The sequence below is a fragment of the Pteropus medius genome, unplaced genomic scaffold (assembly GCF_902729225.1).
Source record: "Pteropus medius unplaced genomic scaffold, Ma_sr-lr_union100, whole genome shotgun sequence".
NCBI classification, from domain to species: domain Eukaryota; kingdom Metazoa; phylum Chordata; class Mammalia; order Chiroptera; family Pteropodidae; genus Pteropus; species Pteropus medius.
In genome coordinates this window covers 3662416-3688544 of record NW_024355206.1, presented here as the reverse complement: position 1 = coordinate 3688544, position 26129 = coordinate 3662416, and the positions used below count along the sequence as shown (strand labels likewise).

General features: G+C 35.7%; 1 protein-coding gene across 2 annotated transcripts in view; it reads left to right on the top strand.

Annotated features, from left to right (window-relative positions):
• Positions 1–276: 276 nt before the first annotated feature.
• BLM (BLM RecQ like helicase) overlaps positions 277–26129 on the top strand; it is a 61201-nt gene continuing 35348 nt past the window's right edge. The window contains exons 1-12 of one of the 2 annotated variants that reach the window (XM_039858156.1): positions 277–375; positions 9361–9462; positions 10399–11090; positions 12224–12386; positions 14616–14740; positions 18013–18145; positions 18438–19132; positions 20942–21133; positions 23187–23305; positions 24162–24275; positions 25209–25307; positions 25513–25661. In XM_039858156.1, coding sequence (XP_039714090.1) covers positions 9365–9462; positions 10399–11090; positions 12224–12386; positions 14616–14740; positions 18013–18145; positions 18438–19132; positions 20942–21133; positions 23187–23305; positions 24162–24275; positions 25209–25307; positions 25513–25661 — 2579 coding nt within the window. In that variant the 5' untranslated portion in view covers positions 277–375; positions 9361–9364. Of the gene's footprint in view, positions 376–4181; positions 4294–9360; positions 9463–10398; positions 11091–12223; positions 12387–14615; positions 14741–18012; positions 18146–18437; positions 19133–20941; positions 21134–23186; positions 23306–24161; positions 24276–25208; positions 25308–25512; positions 25662–26129 lie in introns of those variants that run through there. The other variant, XM_039858155.1, reaches the window with a different exon arrangement.

Here is a 26129-nt window from a genome sequence, read left to right as displayed (position 1 = left end):
CTCCCCTCAAACCCCGAGGTTTTCATTCCCACCACAGACCCGGCTCCCGTGCCCGATTTTAATAAACAGCCCTTACTGACACTAGCAAATACATCAGAAATAGAGCCCCAAGTAGCACCGGGATCCCGGGGAGTTAACCGTAGTCACCTGATCTCCCATTCTGGGCTCTGATTGGACTTTAGGAACACGTGGCCTCGCCCACGGGGGCGGGGACAGGTGCCACGGGGCGACGGTATTGGTCAGTTTCCCCAGAGCGCAGCCAATCGGAATTTGCCGACTTCTGGCGCGAAGTGAGTCAGCGCGCGGCGCGCGGGCTGAGGCGGTGGCGCGGGGAGTTTGGGCTCCGGTTCCGCCGGCTCGGAGCCTCAGGTAGAGGTGAGTGCGGCTCGTGGACTTCGGACCGGTCCGCCCCGGCCCAGCTCGGCTTCCCGGCCCAGCCGGACAGGAATGCCTCGCCGGCCCTTCCTTTGCTCTCCCCAGTTCGGGTGGCTGAGCCCTGTCGCCCGACGGGCAACCTGGGGGAGAGCAGAGACGATTCCCTGAGGCAATTGGGCCCGGGGCGGTGGCGAGCTGTGGCAGGGTCGCCCAAGACTTTGGGGCCGAGCCGGCCTAGCGCCCAGTGTGTAGTCACCGGCTGGGCTCAACCCAGGCCGCTACCCCTGCCCCTGTTTTCCTCAAAACTCCGCACTGTTCTGTGGCCTTCCACAGTCGTGAAGCGGGCTAGTGTATTTTGAGTGTCTGCTGTGTGCCACGTGCTTGGCACCCGCTGTCTTAAAATTGTAGCTTCACAATCCGCCAGTAAAGGGAAGTGGTTAGGGACCCAGACTGCGTCAGATGCCCGGGTTAGAATCCCCGCTCTTTCTCGTACCAGCTGTGTGATTCCGTGGTTACTTCAACTAAGTACCTCTACTTGCTTGCGTCACGTGGGAAGAACGATTGCTTCTACATCTTTTTTTTTTTCCCCCCTCAGGATTAAACGACTTAGTATATGCAATAGATGTCAAAGAGTACTTGGTTCATAGTAAGGGCTCTATTGTTACTCAGTAGTCCTTACTGAGTCCTTATTGTTACTAAAATCGTCTTTATTTTAGACAGGGAGAGTCCGAAACACAAAAAGGATTTGCACTAGAGCTGACTCCAAAGCATCTTCCTCAATATCAGGCGTTCTCCCATACCCCTCGCCTGCCCTTAAGTCACTCAAAACTTTGGCCACCTAATGTCCTGAGAATCTGCAGGTGCTTGACAGCTCCTGGTGCCTCCCTCCAGTGTAGGTGGCACTCCTGTGTCCCTCTCAAGCGTAAGGACCAGTCATGGGAGAGACTGAGAGATCAGAAACTGAAAAGGAGGAGGTGTGGGGAGTAGTAAATAGAGGTGGATTGAACCAACATTTTGTTAGCTGGGCTGCTGTCAGAAAGTAGCTTGTAGTCCAGTGGGAGGAGAAATTCCTAGAGAGGTAGCTGTTGTCTTCATTTTACTGATGAGGAAACCCAGAGTCAAAAAATTGGGCAAAGGCCATAGTATTGATGTGTCATAAAAGAACAGTATGCAGGGAAGTTAAACATCCGCTTTAGTATAGTCAGTATGATCTATGAGAAGGGAAGGAATAAAAGGGAGGAGATAAGGGGAGTGAGTGGGAATTTAACTATAGTTGAAATGTTTTATGCTTTAAAGGAGAAATAAGACAAGTTAACTTCTTAAATGTGGTTGGTGGGTACATGGGTATCATTCTGTTTTTCGGTCCTTTTCTGTTTGAAATGTCTAAAATTAAATGAAATGTAAATATAAATGTGTATATTAAATATAATGTTACTATTAATTAGATATATATTTATTTTAGTACCTATGTATTTTTTATTTTTTTTAATGTATTTCCCTTAAAAGGGAAAAAGGGGTAGAATAAAGTAATTACAAAATACTTTTGGGAACTAAACGTTGAAAGCCCCTGTCAGTCTCCATTGCCTGATACAAATCATTGTACAAGTCATTGCACAAATAGTGCATAGACTGCCCTTCTTTACACTTTCACCCTGATTGGAAAGTCCTGTTTACTTCAAGCTTGTCTTTTATTTTTCTAAACATAATAAGTTTAATTGCTTTATATTCTTATGCCTGGTACTATTTACTTCTTTTTTTCCCCCAAGAGTTTAAATTAAGTTTATTGGGGTAACATTGGTTAATACAATTATATAATTTTTAGGTATACATTATAATTTAACATCTGTATATTCTATTGTGTGTTTACTACCCAAAGTCCAGTTTCCTTCAGTTACCATATTCGATCGCCTTTACCCACTTCACCCTCCTCCAACTCCCTCTTTACCCCATCTACCTACCCCACTTCCCCCACCCCATACCCTCTGGTAACTACTAATCTGTAGTCCATGTCCATGAGTCTCTGTTTGTCCTGTTCATTTGCTGCTTTTAGGTTTATATCCCACATATAAATGATACCATGTGATTTTCAGCTTTTTCTGTCTGGCTTATTGCGCTTAGCATGATTATCTCGAAGTCCATCCATGTCGCAAATGGCTGTATTTCATCTCTTCTTATGGCTGTGTAATATTCCATTGTATATATTGGTTTACTTCTGTTACAACTAGTTCTCATTCTTGTTTCCTTGTGTGTTTGGCTATTTTTGTCTGTTTGGTTCACATTGTTTTGGAAATTTATCTGTGGGAATTATTTAAGGCTTAAGATAAAAGTGTATTTCTCCAGAGATGTTTTTGCATTTGCTTCTGCCAGGTGCCTTGGAGTTAGGATCATTTTAATCTAAATTTGTGACTCGAGTTGTTTTTTTTTTTTTTAATTATGCAGGTTGATAATTGTTTTTGAAAAGATTCTTGGGCTTGTGGTTTCAGGGTCTGTCCCACTCAATCCCTCAGCAACTGGTAATTTTACTTATAGATAGATACCCTGGGATGGAAGTGAGGTTTAATTTTGCTTTACCTTTTCCCAAATGATATAGCCTTTTGGGGTGCTGGTTTTATAGGGGAATACTTCCAACCTTGGGTGGACCCTAACTTTGATTCAGAATATCTTTTCTTCCAAATCTATCAAAACTGATGTTCAGATTCTCAGGATTAGACAGCCGCCCTCACAAGAAAAGCAACTTCAGTGCCCTCCTTACCTTTCTGGGTTTCTACTTTGATTTAGATTTTGACCTGATAATTATTTAAGCTTCTTGTCAAAGATTTGATATACTTAATAATTTCTTATTTTATCCAGCAACAATCTAGATTATTTATCCAGCAACCATCAACAAATCTTTTCTGTAAAGGGCCAGATAGTAAATATTTTAGGCTTTGCAGACTAGGCATTCTCTGTCATAACTACCTGACTGTGGTGCTAAATTACCCAACTATGGTGCTAAAGGAGCCATAAGCAGGATGTGAGCAAATGGGCATGGTTGTGCTTCAGTAAAACTTTATTTACAAAAACAGACTGCAGGCCAGAGTTGGCCCATGAGTCAGTTTGCCACTAGAGTATCTAGATCTAGAGTATATGGCTTATTGATTATCCCAGTAACATTTTTTAAATATTCTTTTCCCTATTTTGTTGTTTTTGCCATTACACATTAAACATATTTTGGAGACTAGGGTTTTTTGTTTTTAAAGATGAGTATCATGCCAGTTTAAATTATTGTTACATTTAATACGATTATAATATTTCTAATGCTAGTTGCCACTGCAGTATTATTTAGTATTCGTGTGCTTTGGTCATGAATTTTAGAAGCATTTTTGTTGAGTTTTGTGAAATATTCTGTGGTGTTCCGATTGGAATTTTGTTAAACTCATTTAATTTATGAAGAACTGTTGTCTTTGTGATATTTGAACCTTTCATTTAGGAACATGAAATATTTCTTTACTTATTCATATATTTTTTTATTTCTTCCAGTAATACTTGGTCATTTTCTTCATATCATGAAGATGTATGTCTTTGTTAGGTAAATTGGCAGTTTAATATTTTCATTGCTGTTATTAATTGAATGCCTTTTAAAAATTGTATTTTCTACTTATTATTACCACATGAAGATGCATTTGACTTTTGCAAATTTACATTTTATTTAACCACTTTACTAAAGTTTAATTTTCTATTATTGGGACTGTTTTTCTTTGGATTGTGTTGCTATCCAATTAAATTATCTACATATAATGATATTCATGTTCCTTGTTTTCTAGTATTTTCCTTTTTGAATGTTTTTGCACTGGCAAGAATGTCCAATAGAGAGTGAAAATAAGAGAACAGTCTTGGTTTTGCCTGTATTTTTAATGGATTCACCCCTCTTGTAAAAATGTAAGATATTATATTGGATCTTGATTTTAAATACTTCTGATTCCGTTTTAATGTATCTATTAGACATGGTTTGAATTTATCAGATACCTTTTCAAAAATGCATTGATGATACTTACTGTATGATTCCATATATACAAATGAAGAAGTTCAAGAATAGACAAAACTCACGGAAATAAAGTCAGATACTGATTCCATTTGGGGTGTATTAACTACGAAAGACACAGGAAAGCATATTGAGGTGCTAGAAATGTTCCGTACTTTGATTTGAATGTTGTTTACACAGTTATATACATAAGTAAAACTGTATTGAGCTGTACGCTTAAGGTTAGTGTACTTCTTGTATGTTTTACCCCAATAGAAATACATTTTTAAAATTTTTTGATTTTATGTTAATTTTTATTAAACTATTAAGATGATATATTAGTGGTTTCACTTAATTTTAAACCAGCTTTACATTTCTAAGATAAGTCATAGTTGATCACAGTCATAATCCTTCTGCGACATGCTTTCTATATTTTTTAACATTGTTTTTTCTTTCATTTAATAAATATTGATTAAGTGCTAGGTGCTTAGAGATGCCGTGGGTTATAAAACCATTAATGGCCCATATTTGCATTGTGTTTACAACCTAGTAGAAGAAATACCAATTAAATAATTACAAAAGTGAATGTAGAATTGCAACTATGGTAGGAACTGGAATTGAGAGGTATTTGTTGTTATAAGACTGTATTATAGGGAAGTTTTTCTTTATCAAACATATATTGCCTACTATCTGACAGATACCATTCTGAGTACTCCACAGATATTAATTCATTCAAATACCAACCATATGAGGTGAGTTGGCATTATATAGATGAGGAATCTGAGGTATCATTATGTCCAAGAGCACTTAGCAAATAAGTGGCAGTCAGGATACAAACCCATGCTCTTAATCATTCTTATGTGACTACCTAAGTATAGAGTTTTCCTTAAGGAATTAATGGTTAAATTGACATGAAGGATAAGTAGGAACGAACTGTGTCAAGAGGGTCTGAAAGAAGGCTTGTGTTTCAATGAGGAGCATGTAGTCAACTGTGTCATATGCTAAAGAGGTCAGGAAAGTGAAGAATTGAAAAAGGCTATTGGATTAAGTAACTTGGAGATCATTAGTAACTTGAGTTTTGCATGTACTCAGGATAGAAGCCAGATTTGTGTGAGGGAGTGGCAGGCAGAATGGATAAGTCTTTCAAGTTTGGCCCTGCCCTGACTTGGAGAGGACAGTATATATAGGGGGATAAGGAGTCAAATAAATGTTGAGTTTTGGGGGCTTTTTTCCCCCAAAGAGAGAAGCTCTCACATGTTTAAAAACTAAACAAGTGGAATGGAAGTCATTGGCTGAGAGAAGAGTAAAAGTTTTGAGAAGGTGATTAGATAAGGTGAGAGAGTAAGTTGACCAGAGAAATGTAGTTTTCAGGGAAGTGTTGCAGGGACCCTTTGAGGTTGAGCATAAACTTGTTTCTTATTTTGTTCTCAGGATGTTTTAAGATCAGAACCATGCTTGTTTTATAGAATGAATTTTGGTACTTTTAAAAAAATGTTTGACATTCTTTCTATTTTGACCGTTCATCTTGATTTCCTGCTTCTTGTATTAATATTGATGACTTGTATTTTTATCAAAAAATCTATTTAATTTAGATTTTCAAATCAACTATTATACTTAATGTTTTTATGTATTTTTCTCTTCTATTTCTTTTCTTTATATTTTACTTTTTACTTTAATATTTTGTTTTACTATTTCTCCATTTACTCTTCTTTCCAAAAATGACCTCTCGATATTATCAATTCTCCTAATTTTTCTTTATTGGCTTTCTTGCCATTAAAAAATGTTTTTATTTGAATTGTTATTCTGTGCTTTTTCTAAGATCTCAACATACGTATTTATAGAGAGACTGCAGGGGAGAGAGAGAGAATTAATTCATTATTTTTCTTTCCTTTGGCTATATCCAAATATAGCAGATTCTTATCAAAGGTATAGACTCTTGGTGGGACTCAGAACCCCCTGAAACAGATTACAAAATTTGTTCATTTTCCCGGACAGAGGGTCTCTCTCTTTAATCAGATTGTTACCAGAATCCAACCCAAAATGTTAAGAACCACTGCTGCCACTAACAGTTCAATGTGTAATATTTTAATTATCACTCTTTAAAAATAGTATTTTATAATTTGGGATTTTTTTCTATGTTCCAGTTGTTTTATTAAGACCATATTTTAACATTTCTAAAATTTGCTTATATTTTTCTTATTGTTTTTATTAACTTGTGCCTCTAGTTTGAAATGGTGTAAAATCTTTACTTTTTTATGTATTATATTTTTCTTTGACAGTTTTTTGATTGTTTATCAACATTTTTTAAAGAGATGATATTCTCTAATCTTCTCATTTTATCCCTCCCAAATACCTATTAGTTCTGGAATCATAGGAGGCTAATTTTAGAAGGAAACAGAAATTCTCTAGCCCGACTTTCTTATTTTAGAAATGAGAACACTAGAGAGAATCATTGAATTCTTCAAAGCCACATGGTGAATTTGTGGCAGAAACTGATCAAAGAACCTGGATTTTTAGTACATTTCTTATTTCTACTAGTCTTTTCTTTTTGTAGTAAAGTAATACTGATCTCCTTACAAATTCTGCCTCTTTCTGTTATTTCTTCTTGTATTTTTAACAGTTTTAGCTTTCTACATTTTCTTGCTGTGTTGTTTGGGTCATGTAAATTAAATACAGTTTGGGCTTTTTATCATCTGCATTTATTCCCATTGGTTTGAACTCTTTTTTGATATAATGTGTAGATCCTTTTTATATCTCTTATCCATTGTTTTGTTTAATTTTACCTATTATATATAATTGAAAGATAAATAAAAGTCTAAAAGAAGGAGAATTACTTTAAGTATATTTTTTTAAAAAAGATAATTAAAACCTATGTAATAAAAACTGTAATATAAAAGATCCTTGGAAAAATATAAAAGACCTGGAGACCATCTGATACCTACTAATTAATAAATTTCCATTTCTTATGGGAAATAATGGGATTATAAATTTTGACAACTATTTTTCTTAGGTAAGCCACACAGAGATCTATATGCCTCTTCCCGGAAAATAAACAATATATGATGATAAAGGAATAGAACATGCAATGTTTATGAAATCCCTGTTAAAAGTCTGTCTAGAAATTGTGTTTGCTTGTTTCATTTGACTAGAGAAGAGGGAATTGCTTGTCCTTAGTGCCCTCTTGAGGTCAAGTTGAGGTTCCTAAGGTTATCTCAAGCTCACCATTTGCCCTGGGGAGGGTAGCTCCTCCCCTTTGAACACTAACCTAGTAGGGTTCACAGAGCTTGGCTGCATGTTTCAGTAACCACCCCCTAAGACCACAGAAATGGGAGGTGTCTTTGTACATGCAGGAATTATGGTCTTAAAATATTCTCCATTAAGAAATATCAGGGCTCCTTGGAGGAAGTGGCTGATTCTAAGTCTGGGGGGAAAAAAATGCACAGGATAAACCTGGAATATCTTGTCATTCCAGATAGTAAGGAAACTCTCAAAGACGACTAAGGTAATGTCAGAAGGACTGAAGAACCTATCTGAAAAGGCTTCCACTGGCCAAACATGAAACGATTTGAGAATCAATAACTGTATTGAAACATATCTAATATGTTTAATCTGTGAGTTTATAACTATACCAAAAACAGTTGACCACCATTGGAAGTTGTTAGAGAATGAACTCATTATTTTGAAAAGTCATAAACGAAGGGAAAGAATTCAACATTTCTCCTATCCTTCCTATGCGAACTGGACTCCTGGGTATATTTCAGCTAATCAGTGAAGAAGGAATGAAAAAATTAAAATATCACCATTTTGATAGGTCAACTTCCAGAATGATGAAGTAAGGACTTTAAGATGTCTATAGATGAAACAGTATTGGATGGGTTGATAATTGACTCTGGATGGTAGGTATGTAGGAGTTCATTATACCCTTCTGTCTACTTTTTAATGTTTTATTTTGGTAGGAACTTGATTAAGATATAATTCAATGTCAGTGTGAATTATTCAGTGTTTATTAATAAATTAGCTATTTTAAGCATTTTAAAGAGGAAAAAGAGGCAGAAATCTTTTCTTCTTCCGGAGAAGGTGGAACAAAATAAAATCTATACCGTAATCATCTTCCTTATGCTCAACACATGGAGGTTTCTCAATTGAATATAAGTTTCTTCCAAGTTTTTCTTCTTTTCACTGTTATCTAAAATGAAGAGTTAATAAGCATAGGCAATTTTAATTAGTGAGTGGAATGTAATTTATGTAAAGCTTCATATTTCCACAAACATCTAATGTTAACCCTTCCTCCTAAGATATATGTTGTAAAATAAAAGTTGATCTCTGTTAAATATAGAATGGGAAAGGGGTTATATAACTATCAGCCAAAATGAGAATTTTTTACTATCCATTGATTTTGGCTATCCTAAACTGTAAATTATCCCAGACAATAGCTCAGCAATATCACAGATTGTTGCACAAGGGATAAATTTGCTTGACAAAAGTATTCTTTTAGGCTGAAACTAGATTATGAAGCACGGTATCTTGCTGGTGAACCATTGCTCTCATTGGTGGTGCTCTTCCTTCTTTTCCAGATTTTCCTCTTAGGTAGAGAATTCAGTTATTCATTTGCTCTTTGGGTTTTCAGTATGCTTTGATCATTTTCTCCTTCCTCACTCCCTGTCCAGTTTCTATTTATTCTTCAAGCCCAGGGCAGGTCCCATTTTTCTGCAAGCCCTTTCCTAATAATCCCTTCCCTAAAGTCTTTTGTGCTTATTTTAGCAGTGGTGGAAAGCAGGTCATTTTGCTATTCAAGTGAGCCTTCAGTTAGTTAAACATTATATATTTCAAATGTCACCAGTTGTAAATGTCAACACATTTATTGACCAAAAAAAAGCCTCATTTACTTTGGGCACAGTTAGGACAGTGCTCCCCCGGCAAAAAAAAATATTGTGATTAATGCAAAATACATAACTCCACTAATAGTTTTTTTCCTCACTTTGTAGGATCATGGCTGCTGTTCCTCAAAATAATCTACAGGAGCAACTGGAGCGTCATTCAGCCAGAAAACTTAATAATAAATTAAGTTTTTCAAAACCAAAATCTTCGTAAGTATTTTGGTTGGTTTGTTGTCATACATGCATTAACACATAGTATCATACAACTGAGATATCTGCCCTTTCAACCCTTTCATTATATATATGAGGAAGTGAAGGATGACTTTGAGAGTTCAATGATTTTCCCAGTTTGCAAATTAATGGTAACCATGTGTTAGCAGCACCAGGTAATAAATTGCACGGTGCTTTTGCACAGTTCCTGGCACATAATACTTACTCAGTAAATGTTTTTGAATGAATGAGTGAATGAATGAATGAATAATGAATCTTGTAAATTTGGGCCAATAGGTATTTTTAATATTTTAATATAATTTTATATCCTTTCCAAAAAGAGTTTATAAGGAAACTATACAGCTCTCCAGTTCTGTTATTTCCTCTAAGCTATAATCCAAACTCCTTTTAATGATATCTGATAGTAGTTTGCATTCTTTATGTGCCTTTACCAGGTTCTAGACACTCTTCTGGATGTTTAACTTAAAGTCACCGTTGACCTTCATGTCACTAAATCCAGAGATGTCCAGGACTCTCTTACTTGTCCTCCAGATCTCAGCATAGATAGCAGTTTTTAACCCTCTTTCCCATAGAACTATTAGAGTAGCAATGAGTAGCCACATTTTTTTTTTTTTTTAATTTAATGCTGTCCCCTCTCTCTGGAGTTGCTATTAAGAACTACCAGCCTGAGAAATAAAGTAGTGGGAATGGCCTGGATACTCTCAAGACTGAATAGTGGCCCTTGAGTATGAAGAATCAGAGCATAAGCATAATGTAAGTTCCCTTATAAATGTTAAAGTCAGAGAGGGAAGTAGAGTCTTTGCTCATTTGTGATACAATGAAGGTAAGTTATATAAATTAGTAAACAATGTAGAGCTTTGTATAGTTTTAGGTTTGTTAAAATTGATCTAATTCCGATTTTCAATTATTTTTCAGAGGTTTCACTTTTAAAAAGAAAATATCTTCAGCCAATGATGTATCTGTGACTAGTGTGTCAGTAGCCAAAGCACCTGTGTTAAGTGATAAAGACATTAATGTTACTGAGGACTTTTTCTTCAGTGAACCTTTAGCCCACACCACAAGTCAGCAGACAAAGATCGATGACTTTCAAAATGCTCCAGCAAGACAGCAAACCAAGAGAGCTGGTTCACAACCATTACTGGCAGATTTGGTGCAGGAAGTTTTACATACTACCCAGAGCACACCGATTATAAAGGAATCTCGTGATCCTACTTTCAAGAAATTAGAATTTAGTTCTTCATCAGATTCTTTTCTTACCATCAACAATTGGGATGATATGGATGACTTTGATACTTCTGGAAATTCAAAAGCATTTGTTACGCCACTCAGAAATCACTTTGTAAGAGTAAGCACTGCTCAGAAATCAAAAAAGTCTAAGAGAAACTTTTTTAAAGCACACCTTCATAAAGCAAATACAGTAAAGGTTGATTTGACTTCTTCCTCCTCTGAAAGCAAGCAAGTATATTCTACTAAGGAACAGAAGGCTGACTCCAAATGGTTAAATAGCGGTGTGATTTGCATTGATGACAGCCCCAATTCCCAAGAGCTTATAAATGAAGATTCTCAGGATAGTCACTCTTTAAAAACTCATTTAAGAGAGGAAGGAGGTAAAAATTATATTTATTTTATCTTCATTTCAATATGTCGATTGTATTCATTCATTCAGAGCTAAGCTTTGGGAATAGTAGCAAATATGATACAGCTTTTTGTTCTTAGGATCCATAGAGGTACTTATTGAACAATCTGTTGGCTACGTTCTCAAGGCAGAACATACTGATAAAATGAAAGATTTTATTCTGCTAATACGATTTTTATATTAACACCAAGGATAGCTCTGTGATATTACATATGAAGAAAATAAAGTCCATAGAAGTTAAAATGACTCATTAATGGTCTACTGGCTGGTTAGTGGTAGAATTGGGAAGTGAAACTAAACTAAGCCTCTCTATTATAATTCCTTTATGGCTTGCTGCCACCTAATATTGATATATATAATATGATCTAATCATGCTATTGAAGTATTATAAATAGCATTCAAATGATTTTCTGTTTAGGTCTCGTAGTTATTGGATGTCCAGAACTTGATAACTGAGATTAGCCATATGTGGAACTATCTACCTTATGAAATAGTTGTAAATATGAGACTAAAATTTCTAAACACCTGAACCCCATTAAGGTTACTTTAGAGTGAAAGAGGACTAAAAAGTGATGATAATTAAGCAAAACAATAGTTTAATCAAATGTGTTACTGTTTATGAAGAGAAAATTTGGTAAAAGGTAAACTAGAGAACAACAATTTGGCATTGTTTTTTTCCTCAGAGTCAGGAGAAAGACACTGAATCTGGTAGATTTAAATCACTAGGAAGCCTTAGTGGTAAAGTAGAAATAGTTTATCTGCACAAACAACAGTGTTTATACAATTATCAGACATATTTAAATATAAGTAAAAAATAGAAAAACAAGAGTGATTATACTATGGTTTCATAGTATAACTGGAGACAACCATAAAAACCCTTAAGCATCTTCAGCCTTAATCCAGCATTCATTGGACTTAGTCCAGTTGACTCAATAATCATTTATGAAGAAACAAACCAACATTAATGTGTTAAAAGAGACTGGTCACGGAATGGTGTTATTGTTTATGACTTTCCAGAAGCACTCACTTTTCAGTGCTCATACCTTGTTCTTTCTGTCTCATCAATTATTAAAATAACCTATTTTTACCAACTGCTTACTTTAGATAATAGTGAAAAGAAGAAAAACTTTGAAGAAACTGAATTATATTCCATCGAGAAATCACCATGTATTGAGCTTGATGAAGATGATTATGATATAGATTTTGTTCCACCTTCTCCAGAAGAAGAAATGACTTCTGCCTCTTCTTCCTCTTTAAAATGCTTTAGGTAAAGTAACTAATTAATTAATAAACATTATTATTTGTTTCTTGGATATCTGAAATAATTTAATTTAGTTATATGGTTTCTATATAAATTAATTTCATGCTTCTTCACAGTTTATTACCTCCAAACAATTGTATGTAGTTGATTTCGACACGAGGAATGTATTCTTAAAAATATTATATTTCCACATTCCTGGATCTGAAATGACACAAAGCTAACTCCTTATTTGGGAAATTATTTAGTAAGTGATATGCGCCCCTCCCCCCCTTTTAAATCCTACAGATTAGAATTGCCATTTTATTTGTCATTCACTGAGTTTTAGTAAATTAATGTCATGCTTGTGTTAGTAGTGTTATGGGAAAAATTCAGCTCATCAATAACTATTGTTACCTCCATCCTCACCCCAATCTAAACCACAGTCCAGTCGAGTGGTGGAGTATATACTATGATATTAACCAATATTTTGATGAGAACTAGATCCCTATATGATATCACCTTAATTAGGAAAGGAAGGCAGGAAGTAGTTTGTGTGCATAATTGAGTTTCTCAAGGTTTGTATTTTAACAGATGTGTTGGGATGTTTGAAGAGGCAAGAAAGGTTGAAGCGTTATTACAATTTGATGACAAAACTAAAATACTATAACTGCTCCCCCTCCTCCTCTTCCTTCTGATAGAAGTTCAGACAGAATTGTACAAAGTAAAGAACTGAGCAGAAGTTCATATAGAATCTGGATTCTAAGTCAGCATCCTCATTTAGGGAGGGGAAACAGCTTAGGCCCAGGGAGGAGTAGGTGATGACTCAGGATAATAAAATTAATGGCAAATGGATTAAGATCCAGTGTAGTGCTATTTCCTGGCTTTTTTCTTTGTTTCTTGAAAAAGTGTATTGCACAAATAGCACTGTGACCACTTTAACAGGATGCTTACTTGTAGTCTCAAAATTCCTACAAACCAAACATTTTCTTTAGCCATTTTTTATTCTGATTTTTTCCTTAATATTATTTTTAAAACATTTTTCATATTTGTATTTCTTTTAATGGCTACATAATTTGAGTTGCCATACCATAATTAACTTTACCTAGATCTTCAGCACTTGGAAAGGGGTTATTTCCAAGGTAGATTCTATTTTCCATTGCAACCTCATATACATATTTATATATATTATAAAAAGAATTTTCACAAATGATACTTTATGTGCAGAGCACACTTAAATTTTGTTTTTATTTAATTTTAAAATGCTGGTTGTGACTTCTGAATTAATTTCAGAAGTGTAATGGTCAGATAATATATAACAAAAAGAGAAATATGTTTTTGTATCCTTGTATTCTTAAACCTCTTTAGCTGGTGCTCTAAATCCTTCATCTTCAGGCCCCAAATTACCTTTCACCTTTATCACCAGCTGGAAAACATTGCTAAAAAAAGTAAAGCCCTTTCTTTAATTATATCATCATTTTATAAAACTATATAAAACATGGTTATCCGTCCTGCTTTAGAAAAGTAAAGTTTGATTCCTAGATATCGAATGGATAGAATTATCTTTTTTAGCCCTTCTGCATAGTCTGTCATTTCTCATACCGTCTTTCAAGGTTTCTTCCAATCCTACCCTCCTGGCAAAGCCTTCTCAAGTTCCAGAAAGTGTGATCTTTCTTTGGATTTCCACAGTACCTTCTCTTTAACGATTAGTACTAATTTATTTTGTTACTGTTAAAATATTTTTATATGCAGTCAAACTGACCATGTTTACATGTGTTAATATATTTTTGTATGATCTGTAAGAGTTAATTATATGTACAGATCCACACACATATATGTGTTTGTATCAGAGAAGGCTGGATAAAATGTTTTGGAATCTCAAAAGACAGAGATGTTAATAACCACCTGCCAAAGAAATCAGAAAAGTAACACTTGGATTGGGCCTAGAAGAACAGGGATGATACGGGTGAGAAGAGATTGGAATGGCGGGTTTTTCTAGCTCGGAGAACAGAGGCAGAAATTCTGAAGTAGACAGTGCAAGGCTCATGTGAAGACTGTTAAGTCATGCGATTGGAGCCTGGAATTACTGAAAGGGCATAAATAGAGATAAAGTTGAAAAGGTCTCTTGGGCCACAAGGTGAAAGACTTTGAGGGCCAGCTAAAGAGGCTTTAGAATAGAGAAGATATGAAAACATTTTTCTCTTTTCTATTATATATCATCTGACCAGTTGGACTGGTTTTATATTTTTTAATTTGTAGTATGTTAAAGGACCTTGACACCTGTGACCAAAAGAAGGAAAGTTTTGGCACATCAGAGGATTTGACAAAACCTGAGAAAATGCCTACTCAGCAGTCTAACGAAGAAAGCAGCACAGACTGTGACGGTACAAAAAAGTGTTTTACACATATCACATATTTCAACTACTTACTTTTGAAAACAAAGTTAAGGTTATATTTTTACTTGTGACTATATAGTATAAGATGGCAAATTTATAGTTCCTTTTGCTGTAATATAGTCATCCCTGTTCATTGGTTAGCCAGGATTTGCTTGAACAACTTGTAAAATCATGTTCTCAAAAGATAATTCATTCTCTATTTTGAAAACACTACTTGTTAGAAAGTTCTATCTTATATTAAACCAAGATTTGCCTTCCTATAACTTAATCCTTGTGAAATAGGTCTAAATATTCCAGAAGTTTTTTCGTTTCTTTGTTTTTATTTTAAGGCTACATATTATTAGGTCTTTTAACTCTTCTGTGTAGATATAGATTTCTAGACCTTTCATCCTCCTATTTCTCCTCGTATAGACTCTGGGTTGGGGTCTTAAAGATTAATTTTTTTTGCTTGTTGGATGTTTCTTAATTCATTTAAAATTTTTTCTATTAAATATCTAGTATAAATAATCCGATAGTGCTATAAGACTTTGAAAAACAGCAGTCTTTTTTCCCACTACTAATTTCAATTTTCCAGAGCCTCTTTCAGTCTAGAAATCTGTGTCTTGTTTTGGAAATTTTTCTGGTTTTTCCTTTTATTTTCTTCTTTTTGTTTTCTCTTACTTTTCCTGGAACCTCTGTTATTTGGATATTAAGCTTCCATTAATTGTCTTTCTATTTTCCATGTCTTGCTTCTCTGCTTTCTGGGAGAGTTCCTCATATTTATCTTTGACTCTTCTATGGAGTTTTTAAAATCAGTTTCCAAGTGCTCTTTTTAGTCTTTAAATATTTCTGTAACACATTCTATTCATGTTTGCTACATGCCGTACTTACTGTATGTATACACGTGCACACACGCATGTGTAGTGGTCTCTGTGTTTCTGCTTGCTTTGGATTTCTTTTTGTTAAGTGCCTTACAAAGTTAACTAATTTAATCCTACACAATGGCCCTTTAAGGTACTTTCTGTTATCCACATTTTACAAACAAGGAAACTGAGATACAGGAGAGTTAAGTAATGACACATGGTCATAGAATTAGACAACAGCAGAGCTAGGATTCGAACCCAGCAGCCTTGAGGATCTTAAGTTTGCACTGTTTGCCTCTGCACTATAATGTTTCTGCATCATTAAGTTTCACTGATAAAATGATTGGCAGAGTCCTACAGAATATCAATATAGGCCTCCCTCTCAGCTGACAGTCCATTCATCACCACTTCTTGTTCAATAAGTTACAAATCTACTTTCAGGCCATGTTTCTGACCTTTGTACTTGGGGATGCAGAAGTCTTGGTCATATAACTCTCAGAAGTTCAAGGTCTGAGACAGCAAGAGGGAATGGATGGATGGGACATTAGCTCTAGAGAGATGCAGTCCTGAGATACAAATCTGTCTCCTCCTCCTCCTTCTTCTCCTTCACAGGACTGTGTGGCTGTGGGAAATTAGTTAAACTTCTCTGGACTTCAGTTTCTTCTGAATAATATCTGCCTTGCCGGGTAGTCGTCTAGATTCAAGGTAAAGTACCTAGTGTACTTTGGCCTTCAACAAATGATAGCTATTGTTAACTGCCAGTCTAGTAATCCTTTCAAAGAAGGAAGGACATTAAGATGGCTGGTTTATTTCTATGAACTCTTGCTAACTCTACAATTGTTTCTAATCCTTCTTTGAGCTCACAAAGCAGCCATTTGATAACATGTTCTAGAATTTTGCCTTGAATTAAATCAAGATCACCAGCCTGTAGCTTTTGCCAATCACTTTACAATTTTTTTGAAAATTAGAACAGTGTTTGCTTGTCTTCACTCTCACATGTGCTCAACTCTGCTATTCACTAGATGCCTCAAGTATCATTGAGATCTTATTTGCAGGTTTCCTTTGTATTCTGAGGTGTAATCTGTCTGACAAGGAGACTTGAGCTCCTTTCCAATGGCTGTATCTCTTTCTGAGCCTGTCTTGGCTTTCATTTCCTTCAGATCATTGTTTATTCTCCTCCTTTTATGCCCATTCTCCTTGCAAAGAAAACAGAATTAAAATAGGAATTCAGCAGTTCCACTTTTACCATCTTATACCTCACATTCCTATTTACATCAGTCACTAGAAAAAGTCCACATCTACCAGTTCATTCTCACATGGATGCTTGTTCCCACATTGCTCTGTACACCTCTGATTTGTTCTTTCTTTCTCTCCTTCCTGCCCTTTAGAGCCTTAACTGACTTCTCGGCCAGCAGTTTCCCAGCAGCCTCATCTTCTTCTCTAAATACTTCTTCCCCTTATTTCTCTGATTGTCTTCTGCAAATGCTGTTTCCTCTGCAGCCCATCTAAACCTCTTATTTCTCCTTTGTACCTTAGGCCCGAGGAATGGAGTAGGCATCTTTCTTCCTTGCTTCCAATACATTTTTTTCTTTCCTTCATCTAAAACTTTGCCTTCTTTGACATTCTGTTTTTTAGTTGTTATACGGCTTAAACAAAAATATGTAGAGTAGGCTGGCTGGATTCAGATACCCAAATATTGTAATCAGGGATTTCTCTCTTACATACCTGCCTTCTCTCTCCTCTCTTTCATCTCATCTCTTTATCTCAGCCTTTCATTATTTTCTCTCTGTTTTCTGCTTTCTCTTGTACTAGCCTTATTTCCAAGCTGCGTTTCCCTGTGGCAGAGAGGACCACCGCAGCTTCTCCAGCTTGTTGAAAAGAGAGGCCCTCTCTTCCGGCCAGCCAAAATACTTCTAGACTTGACTCTCATTGAGCTGCCTTACATCAGATGCCCACTGAGGCAGTGGGGTAGGGTGGTCTCCAAAAAGAGTCTGGGTACTCTGCCGTTACCATTGAAAGAAAGCCTGGATGCCAGGCAGACAACAGCAGTGGCGGGGCAAGGCGGGGGTCTTGCCTGTGCAGCCCTTTATGATATACTTTGTGTGGGTGTGGTGAGATTTACACCTGAAGTTAGTAAGAAATCATAGTTAATTGATAAAACTTTCTATCCTCCAACAACCCTAGTTACCCTAAGAGAACTATTAATTAACATGAAATTAAATGATAACATAGTTATGAGCTCTCATGATATAAAATAGAGACGATCTGATTTGAAATTGGTTCACAGGCAAATAATTAGGACAATATATGGTTGTGTATAATCTTATTTTTAAACTACTTCAGATTTGACACACATGACTTCAAAAATCTTGTCTTTTGTTTTCAAGGAAAAATATTAACAATATGATTACTTTATAGCTAAACAGATAAATTTACAGCAGCAGCTTATTCGTGTGATGGACCACATCTGTAATTTAGTTGATACTATTCCTGATAATGAGCTGAAATCTTTGGATTGTGGGAACAACCTGCTTCAGCAGCGGAACATAAGGTATCTTGATTTTTCTCCTCCTGAAATATATCGAACTGTACTTCCACCACTCAAAGTTAGAAATGTACAGGGCAAAATTTCCAGGCATTCTGAATAGGATAAATTGTCACTATGTTTTAAATTTATTTACTTTTTCAAACTGTTCCTTTAGCATTTGTATTCAAGTTTTTGAGATTGGAAAAAAGAGGATATATATTTTGCCATAATTTGAGATGAAACTAAAGATATACTTGTGTGGCCTACCATGATAGACTACTGGTACTTAATATGGTGTTCTGTGTTCTCTCTTCAGAAGGAAGCTCCTAGCCGAAGCAGATTTTAACCCAGGCGATGCCGGCGTTCTTGGTGTAGTGTGGAGGTGTAGGCCTGATGCGCTTGGTAGCCTCATGGGGGATGTGGCATCTGTTTCCTCACCTTATGCATTTCCAAAGGGTGATTTCTGCCCTAGGGGGAATTCTGATGAGTTCAATTTTCCACTTGTTCCCTCAAATTCCATTTCTACTGGGGAATGTTTAGTGACTACTACCCCAGGAAGGGCAGGATTCTCAGCCACCAGGAAGAATCTCACTGAAGGACCATCATTCATTTCCCATGTACAGCAATGCTTTGTGAGTAGTGACCACGCTGACACACCAAGGATAGAAAAAAGAAATGAAAGCTCTCATTTCCCAAGAAATGTTCTCACAAGCACTGCCATGACAGATCAGAATGAACACATTGCTTCAGTAGACTTAGAAAGAGAAATCCAGGCTTCCTATGATACTGATAATTTTGACATAGATGGCTTTGATGATGATGATGAGTGGGAAGATATAATGCATAACTTAGCAGCCAGCAAATCTTCCACAGCTGTCTATCAACCTATTAAGGAAGGTCGGCCAGTTAAGTCAGTATCAGAAAGAGTTTCTCCATCCAAGACAAACTGTCTTCCAGTGGCATCTACCCCTCAAAATAAAAACTTCTCGGAATCAATTCAGAATTGCAATGGTAAGTTTAAAATAAATCAAATGCTTATATTTTATATGAAAACAAAACTGTCTAAAATCGTAAGTAACTGTGTAAGAAAAACTATAGCAAGTCATCACTGCCTCAAAACTACATTGTTTCTATGCAAATTTCTTCTGATAATATGAATTACAAATCAATTTCAAAAGCAAGTTGCTCTTTTGTCTCTGTAGCAGCTGTAGTTTTATAAAATGTGTAATTATAACCTATTGTAGTAAAGCTCTAAAGTCATTACAAATGTGCTTTGCCTTTAAATTAACATTTTTAGTCCCTAAAACAATAAAGCTCATGAAGGCCAAGTTTTTAATGATTTGGGGGATGGGCAAAAGCAGAGCTGAGTTTATATGTTAAAAATGTGTGTGTATTTTTAGAATTCTGGATTAATGAGAACCGATCAGTTTATAAAGCAGAGAATTGTGTTTTGTGTCTTAAAATATTAAAATTTCAGACAATCTAAGAAAGATATGAAGTCAAATTTCTTAAATCAGTCAAATTCTCTTTTGCCAAAATATTAAAATTTCAGACAATCTAAGAAAGATATGCAGTTAAATTTCTTAAATCAATCAAATTTTCTTTTGGCTTAGAATCTTTTTAATTCAGTCAACAAAATATTTATTGAGTGCCTACTATGTGCCCTGTTCTGTGCTAGGTTCTGGTAATAGATGAATAATGAATATTTCCTGCCCTCCTAGAGCTCACAGATTAATGAGAGAAGTTTTTAGAGGAGTGAAATTAGCCACTAATAAAGGCTGCAGAGAAAAACCAAAATTAATTTAAAACCATTGCATCAACCTTATAAAGTTATTACAAGTGTTTTTTTTTTTTAACACTCGTGCAAAGTTCTATAAAGTATAGCCTCCCTATTTTTGCTATTGATGACTTAATACCACAGAGGTTATTCTTACAGTTACACTGTTGAACTTTAACCATTAATGGATTTATTTTTGTATCATGTTAGAATGTGTCATACCTGAAGTTCACAATTATCTTTGAGGCAGTCGAGCATTGGGGTTGGAGTTATTGCTAAAGCTGGCGTGAGCTCCTCTCGTTCTCTCTGCTCATCCAGAATTGCGACAGCAAGGATGGAGAACAGGGGGCGGATGTGAGAGACATTGTGGAAGGAGAATCAGGAAGCTGAGATGACTCTGAGGTTTCTGACCTGGTGACTGGGAAACTGTGACACCATTAACATAGGGAAGTCAGGAGACAAGCAGATTTGGAGAAAAGCTGAGGAGGGCTATTTTAAGACTTGCTGAGCTTACAGTGCTTGTTGATAGTCATTCAGGCAGAAATGTCTTTCAGACAACTGGAGATGCATATAAGACTTGGAACTTAGGAGGGGATCCATCTGGTCTTAAGAAAGATCTAGGTATTCTGTGTACATAGGTGATGCTTAAGATAATAAGATTAGGAAAATTCCAAAAAAGAGCTTCTAAAGAGCCCAGCCCTGTCTAAAAGACGCCTAAATTTAAGAGGCAGGTGGAAGAAGTGGAGCCAAGAACAGGGATTTAAGGCAAGTAGAAGATCCACAATCGTCTTGAAGGTCAAGAGAGAAGAGGAAGGAGAGAATACAGAGTAGCGGTGGTGCTGTAGAGAAATCAAGGAAAGACCTGAATTTGGCCCTTAGGAAGTCTGGTGGCTTTGACACTTTGCAGGAGGAAATCTGGTAAATGGTTAAAGAAAGAATTTGCTGTCGGAAAATGTATGCCAATGATTGTCAGGGCAAAGGGTAAATGCTAAAACTGACTTGTGACATTAAAGCACTGATGTTACTTAACACTATTTTTTTAGATGAGTCGGCACAAAATTTACCATCTAGACATCTGAAACATGAGCGTTTCCAAAGTCTTAGTTTTCCTCATACAAGAGAAATGATGAAGATTTTTCATAAAAAATTTGGCCTGCATAATTTTAGAACTAATCAGCTAGAGGCGATCAATGCTGCACTGCTTGGTGAAGACTGTTTTATCTTAATGCCCACTGGTATGTATTTTTAGATATAAATTGGCAGGAATCCGTTGGCAGATGTGAAATGAAAGCCCTTTAATAGAAGTAAAAAAAAAAACACCGACACAGTATTTCTATCATTTAGGGGCCTCTAAATCTCTTGTGCTGTAGTAAAAAAGTATATTTACTACATCACACCCTCTGTTCTAGTTGTTGACATAATAACATTTATAGCCCTTTAAGATTTTCAACTCAAAGCTCATTGTGTTGAACTGATCTAGAATTCTCTTTGGGAGTTTTTCTTTTTCCTGGTCTAAAGTAATCTGCAGCATGAACAAAAAATATAAGACTGGAATAGATACATGACCATTTCTGGCAGTTTACTTGGTACAGTCTAGTGTTGCATGGTAGTTAAAATCATCAGCTCTGGAGTGATGGCCTTTAAGCTGCCCTTAAAGTGCAGCTCTACCACTTATTAGCCGTGTGACCTTGAGCAAGGAACCCCATTCCCTGAACCCCATGTGTGTAGTGGGGATAATAATAAAGCACCTGCTTCACAGAGTGTCATGAGAATTAAATGAAGAACATTTTCTGTAGTTCTTTCTTGGCCTGTTTTGAAGAGATCCAGGACTTTTCATTGTGCTATTAACATTTATAACAGCTGTTCACTGATTTATAGTCATCCAAGTCAGAATATTAAAAAAGCAGTTAGAATAAGAGCATGGGAAATTTGGAGTTTCAATACATACACATGTAGTCTTCTCCTTGCCTTATTGTGACCATAATTACTACCATCATTGTTAAATAGTGTTGGCTAGGCATCTGAATTTTTTCAAACCGATTTTAAAATTCAGACGATGTTAATAACATTTCATATTTCACTGACTTGTTCACTCTGTGTCTTCTGTTTCAACTCCAAGTTGGTACTCCAAAACTAAAGCAGGAAAGTACCCTTGCTATACTAGTGGTTTCCAAGGCTTTTCACAGTCTTTTGGAGTTGCAAGGGGGCATTTTTAAAGTTCTTTCCACCCCAATTTCAACCTCTTGATTTATGTATATAAAGATTCCAAATAAGGTTCTTTCAGGCCAAATTTTGTGAGCCACTGAGCTAGTACATTTTACAGGTGATAAAATTGAGGCATGGTAAGGTTAAATGGCATGTCTAAGTCACATAACCATTAAGTGGTAGAGCAGAAAATAGAACTCAGCTTCCTGCTCTTGCCTTGACATTTACACATATATACCGAAGTGAAATTTACTTACTACATATGCAGAAAAGATGGAATATACTGTTTAGTTTTAAAAAAATTGAAGTCCTAGAAACTGCCTGTTACAAGTTTCTACCATTAATAGGTTGGTGAAGTCGAAAATAGGGATTAATCATTTTAGTTACCATAAAATGTGTCCCAGTTGTCTCTCTCTTTTGAATTAGAGTTACATGGAGAGAGACTCCCACTGCTTTGGTTTTGAAATTTCCTTCTCTTCATCTTCTGTTCGTGCACACAAATGTAGTTCTGTTTTGTTTCGTTTCTTTTTTTTTTTTTTTAAAGGAAGATTGGGACTATTACTTTACTTATGAGAGTATGGGGAGTAAAAGTTCTGATATTCATACTAGTGGTTTAAAAAAACTAAGATTCTAAAAGTTCATTAAGAAATATTCTGGTTCATTAAGAAATATTAAACCATAGGGTTTTGTGTTGTATCTTATCACATTTTAACTCTTTAAAAATTAAATATTATATAAAATAATTATTTTAATATTGGTATCATCTAATCAGAGTAGCCCCTGTACTGCATTTGGATTTCCCAAGTAGACTTTTAAAGCACTTCTGTTGCATTTAAGTTTTCTGCCGATTCTTGCTTTTACTGTCATATATACCTACATGAGATGTCTTAAAAGATAAACGTTTACACATTTAAATTGCCTAAGTATTTTGGCTCATTTGAATATGCAAATTGTTGGTATCATGGGAATTATCCCTTGATATTCTATTAGTTAATTACTTTAATATTATATGTGGTTTACTTTGTAACTTTTGCCTTCAAGCTCTCAAGAAAGAACTGACATTTTTTGTCATTTCTCTTTCAGGAGGCGGTAAAAGTTTGTGTTACCAGCTTCCCGCCTGTGTTTCTCCTGGGGTCACTATTGTCATTTCTCCCTTGAGATCACTTATAGTAGATCAAGTCCAAAAACTGACTTCACTGGATGTAAGTTAAAACAAAACGCTACCTATTATGTAACAGTTTATGAATTATAAGAATAAAGCACAATAATCACATTAATTTGTACATTTAAGCACAAGTCGTTGAAAATTCTGATACAGATAACCTATAATTCAGTCTGATTTTATTCTGGAAGAATGTATTTTACTAAGAACTTTTAACTTATATTTTGCTGATGTAAATTATTATTTTTTAACTAATCTGAAAGGATTTCTTTTTTTCCTACTGCCAGATCAGCATAGTTCTCACTCCCTTAATATCTTAAATTGCACACACATGCACGTGCCCACACACATATGTCCTTTTTCCTTCTGGTTAAGGTTAAGAAAGTGTATGAATGCTTTCTACTAAATCCTACATACTGTGATCAAACAGAACTATATTCAGGGTTGTGAACCGCCACCCCTCGACAAGACCAGTGGCTTGATTTTCCTTCCAGAGAACATCTTTGTGGAGTGACGATAGCCACTGTTCAGCCATTTGTGATGCTGCAGCTCGTTCATCTTCGTTCCACGTTGAACCCTGAAAGCACGTTTACCTAGAGAAGCATAGTGGTGCATTAGGACTAGAATCTCTTGGATGCTGAATTCATATTTATCTTATTTACAAATAAGCAAAGGAAGTGAAGAAAAGAGAAAAAGAAAAGTAAACAATGAGAAGATTTCGAGTTATAGTTATTAAAGGTTTTTAAATATGTACTGATTATTTGTTAGTTATACTGAGATTATCTTTGACAAGTTTGATATATGACTTGTGAAATATTTACAAAAGCTAGGGATAAATATAAGCTGAAGTCAGATTAATATGTAAAGTTTAAATTGTTTACTACTTTTATACTTAGATTCCAGCTACATATCTGACAGGTGATAAGACTGACTCCGAAGCTACAAGTATTTACCTCCAATTATCAAAAAAAGACCCTATTATAAAACTTCTATATGTTACTCCAGAGAAGGTTTGTATTTTATCATTATTTTAAAATATGATAGTAAAGCTATGTTAGAAAAAAAAAATCCAATTTCCCCCCCATGACATAGAGAAAAACCCAGTCTTTCCCCGCTGTGTTCCTCTCCTTTAGTATTCACATAGAATACTTCATTCTGATCAACAAATGTGCGGAGGTTTTTTCCTTACACTGAGCAATTCTATCGATGATTCCCCATTAGTTATTACTATAATGGATGCCAAATGATTTTTTAATTTAGTAGGCATTCTACTGTAAGGAAGAGCTTTCCCTTTACCTACATATTTATTTATAGCAATATGAAATCGTGGATTTTTAATTTATGCAGTGGGCTATAATCAGTTATCATTATGTATTGTGTTGTTCTAATTGTCTTGGATTTGGCCAGTGGGAGATGTCCATCAAAGTGGCTTCTGTGTCATTTTGACATGTCTCTGTCAAATGTGGGTGCCAGATATGGTCGTTGATACTGAGATGTCATTGCTTCTAGGCTCGTTCATGGACAGAACTATGAAATATATACATAGACAAATATATATGTACATAAGTATATATACACATAAATTATATATGTATGTATGTATCCCCTCTCCCCAAGTAACGTGCACACAGGTAACATATCCATAATCCTGTTTTCAAGGTAAATGTGTGGTGGGCCTCAGATATATTGAGGACTAGGAAAAAAATTTTAGAACCACCAACTTGATATATAACTGTTTGCTAAATGGGAGCAAATATTCTAAAATATCTCTGCTATTTTCTTTTACTTCTGTTAATTCTCTTCATAGATTGGAATAAGAACCAATTTTCTGTGAAGGTCTTAATGCAACTTAAGTTGTAGTGGAATTTAAAAACAATTAAATCCTTGAAGTTATGTGGTATTTACATGTTTTTAAATGTCTAATTAATCTATTTCCGGTCTAGGTCTGTGCAAGTAACAGACTGATTTCTACTCTGGAGAATCTGTATGAGAGGAATCTCTTGGCACGGTTTGTTATTGATGAAGCACATTGTGTCAGTCAGGTAAATACTGTTTTATATGTCTTGAAATGTCAATAAATATGTACTATATATATTTTCAGGACTGAAGAGATAAAAACATTGGGCGAATTATTCTGCTGTTTCACTGAAGAATAATGTGGTTCTTAATACAGTGGCAGTGTTTGCTTTGTATATACGAAAGAGTCAAATAGTCTGAAAAGTGATGTTTTTTTTTCCCCCCACCTAGTGGGGACATGATTTTCGTCAAGATTACAAAAGAATGAATATGCTTCGCCAGAAGTTTCCCTCTGTTCCAGTGATGGCTCTTACTGCCACAGCTAATCTCAGGGTGCAGAAGGACATCCTCACTCAGTTGAAGATTCTCAGACCTCAGGTGTAAGTTGTTGAAAGTCATAAATTTAAAACCCTGGGGTACCAGTTCTCGGATTGCTACACATTATAGTCACTTATAGAGCTTTAAAAATCCCAATGCCCAGGTTGTAGTTGATGCCATTTAGGTCAGAATTTGGGGGCTGGGAGCCAGTATGTTTTTAAAAATCCCCGTGATTTCAGTGTGCAGCAAAATTTGGGAACTGGGGCCCTGGGGCTTTCTTCACTTACTGGAATGAAAACTCACTCCCAGTACCTATTTTGTAAGGAGGAAAAAAGTGCATGCTGTCTCTGTTAGATGTGACATAGTCCCAGTAATAAATTAGCTTTTATTTATCTAATTTTGACCCCCGTATGTCCTAGAGTATATATACATCATGAAATGAACCAATGGCCCTGTTTGGTCATTTTCCCCTGAAATTCCAGTTACATCCAGGTTGTTGAAAACAGTCCAGAAACTATGTATAACAGCAA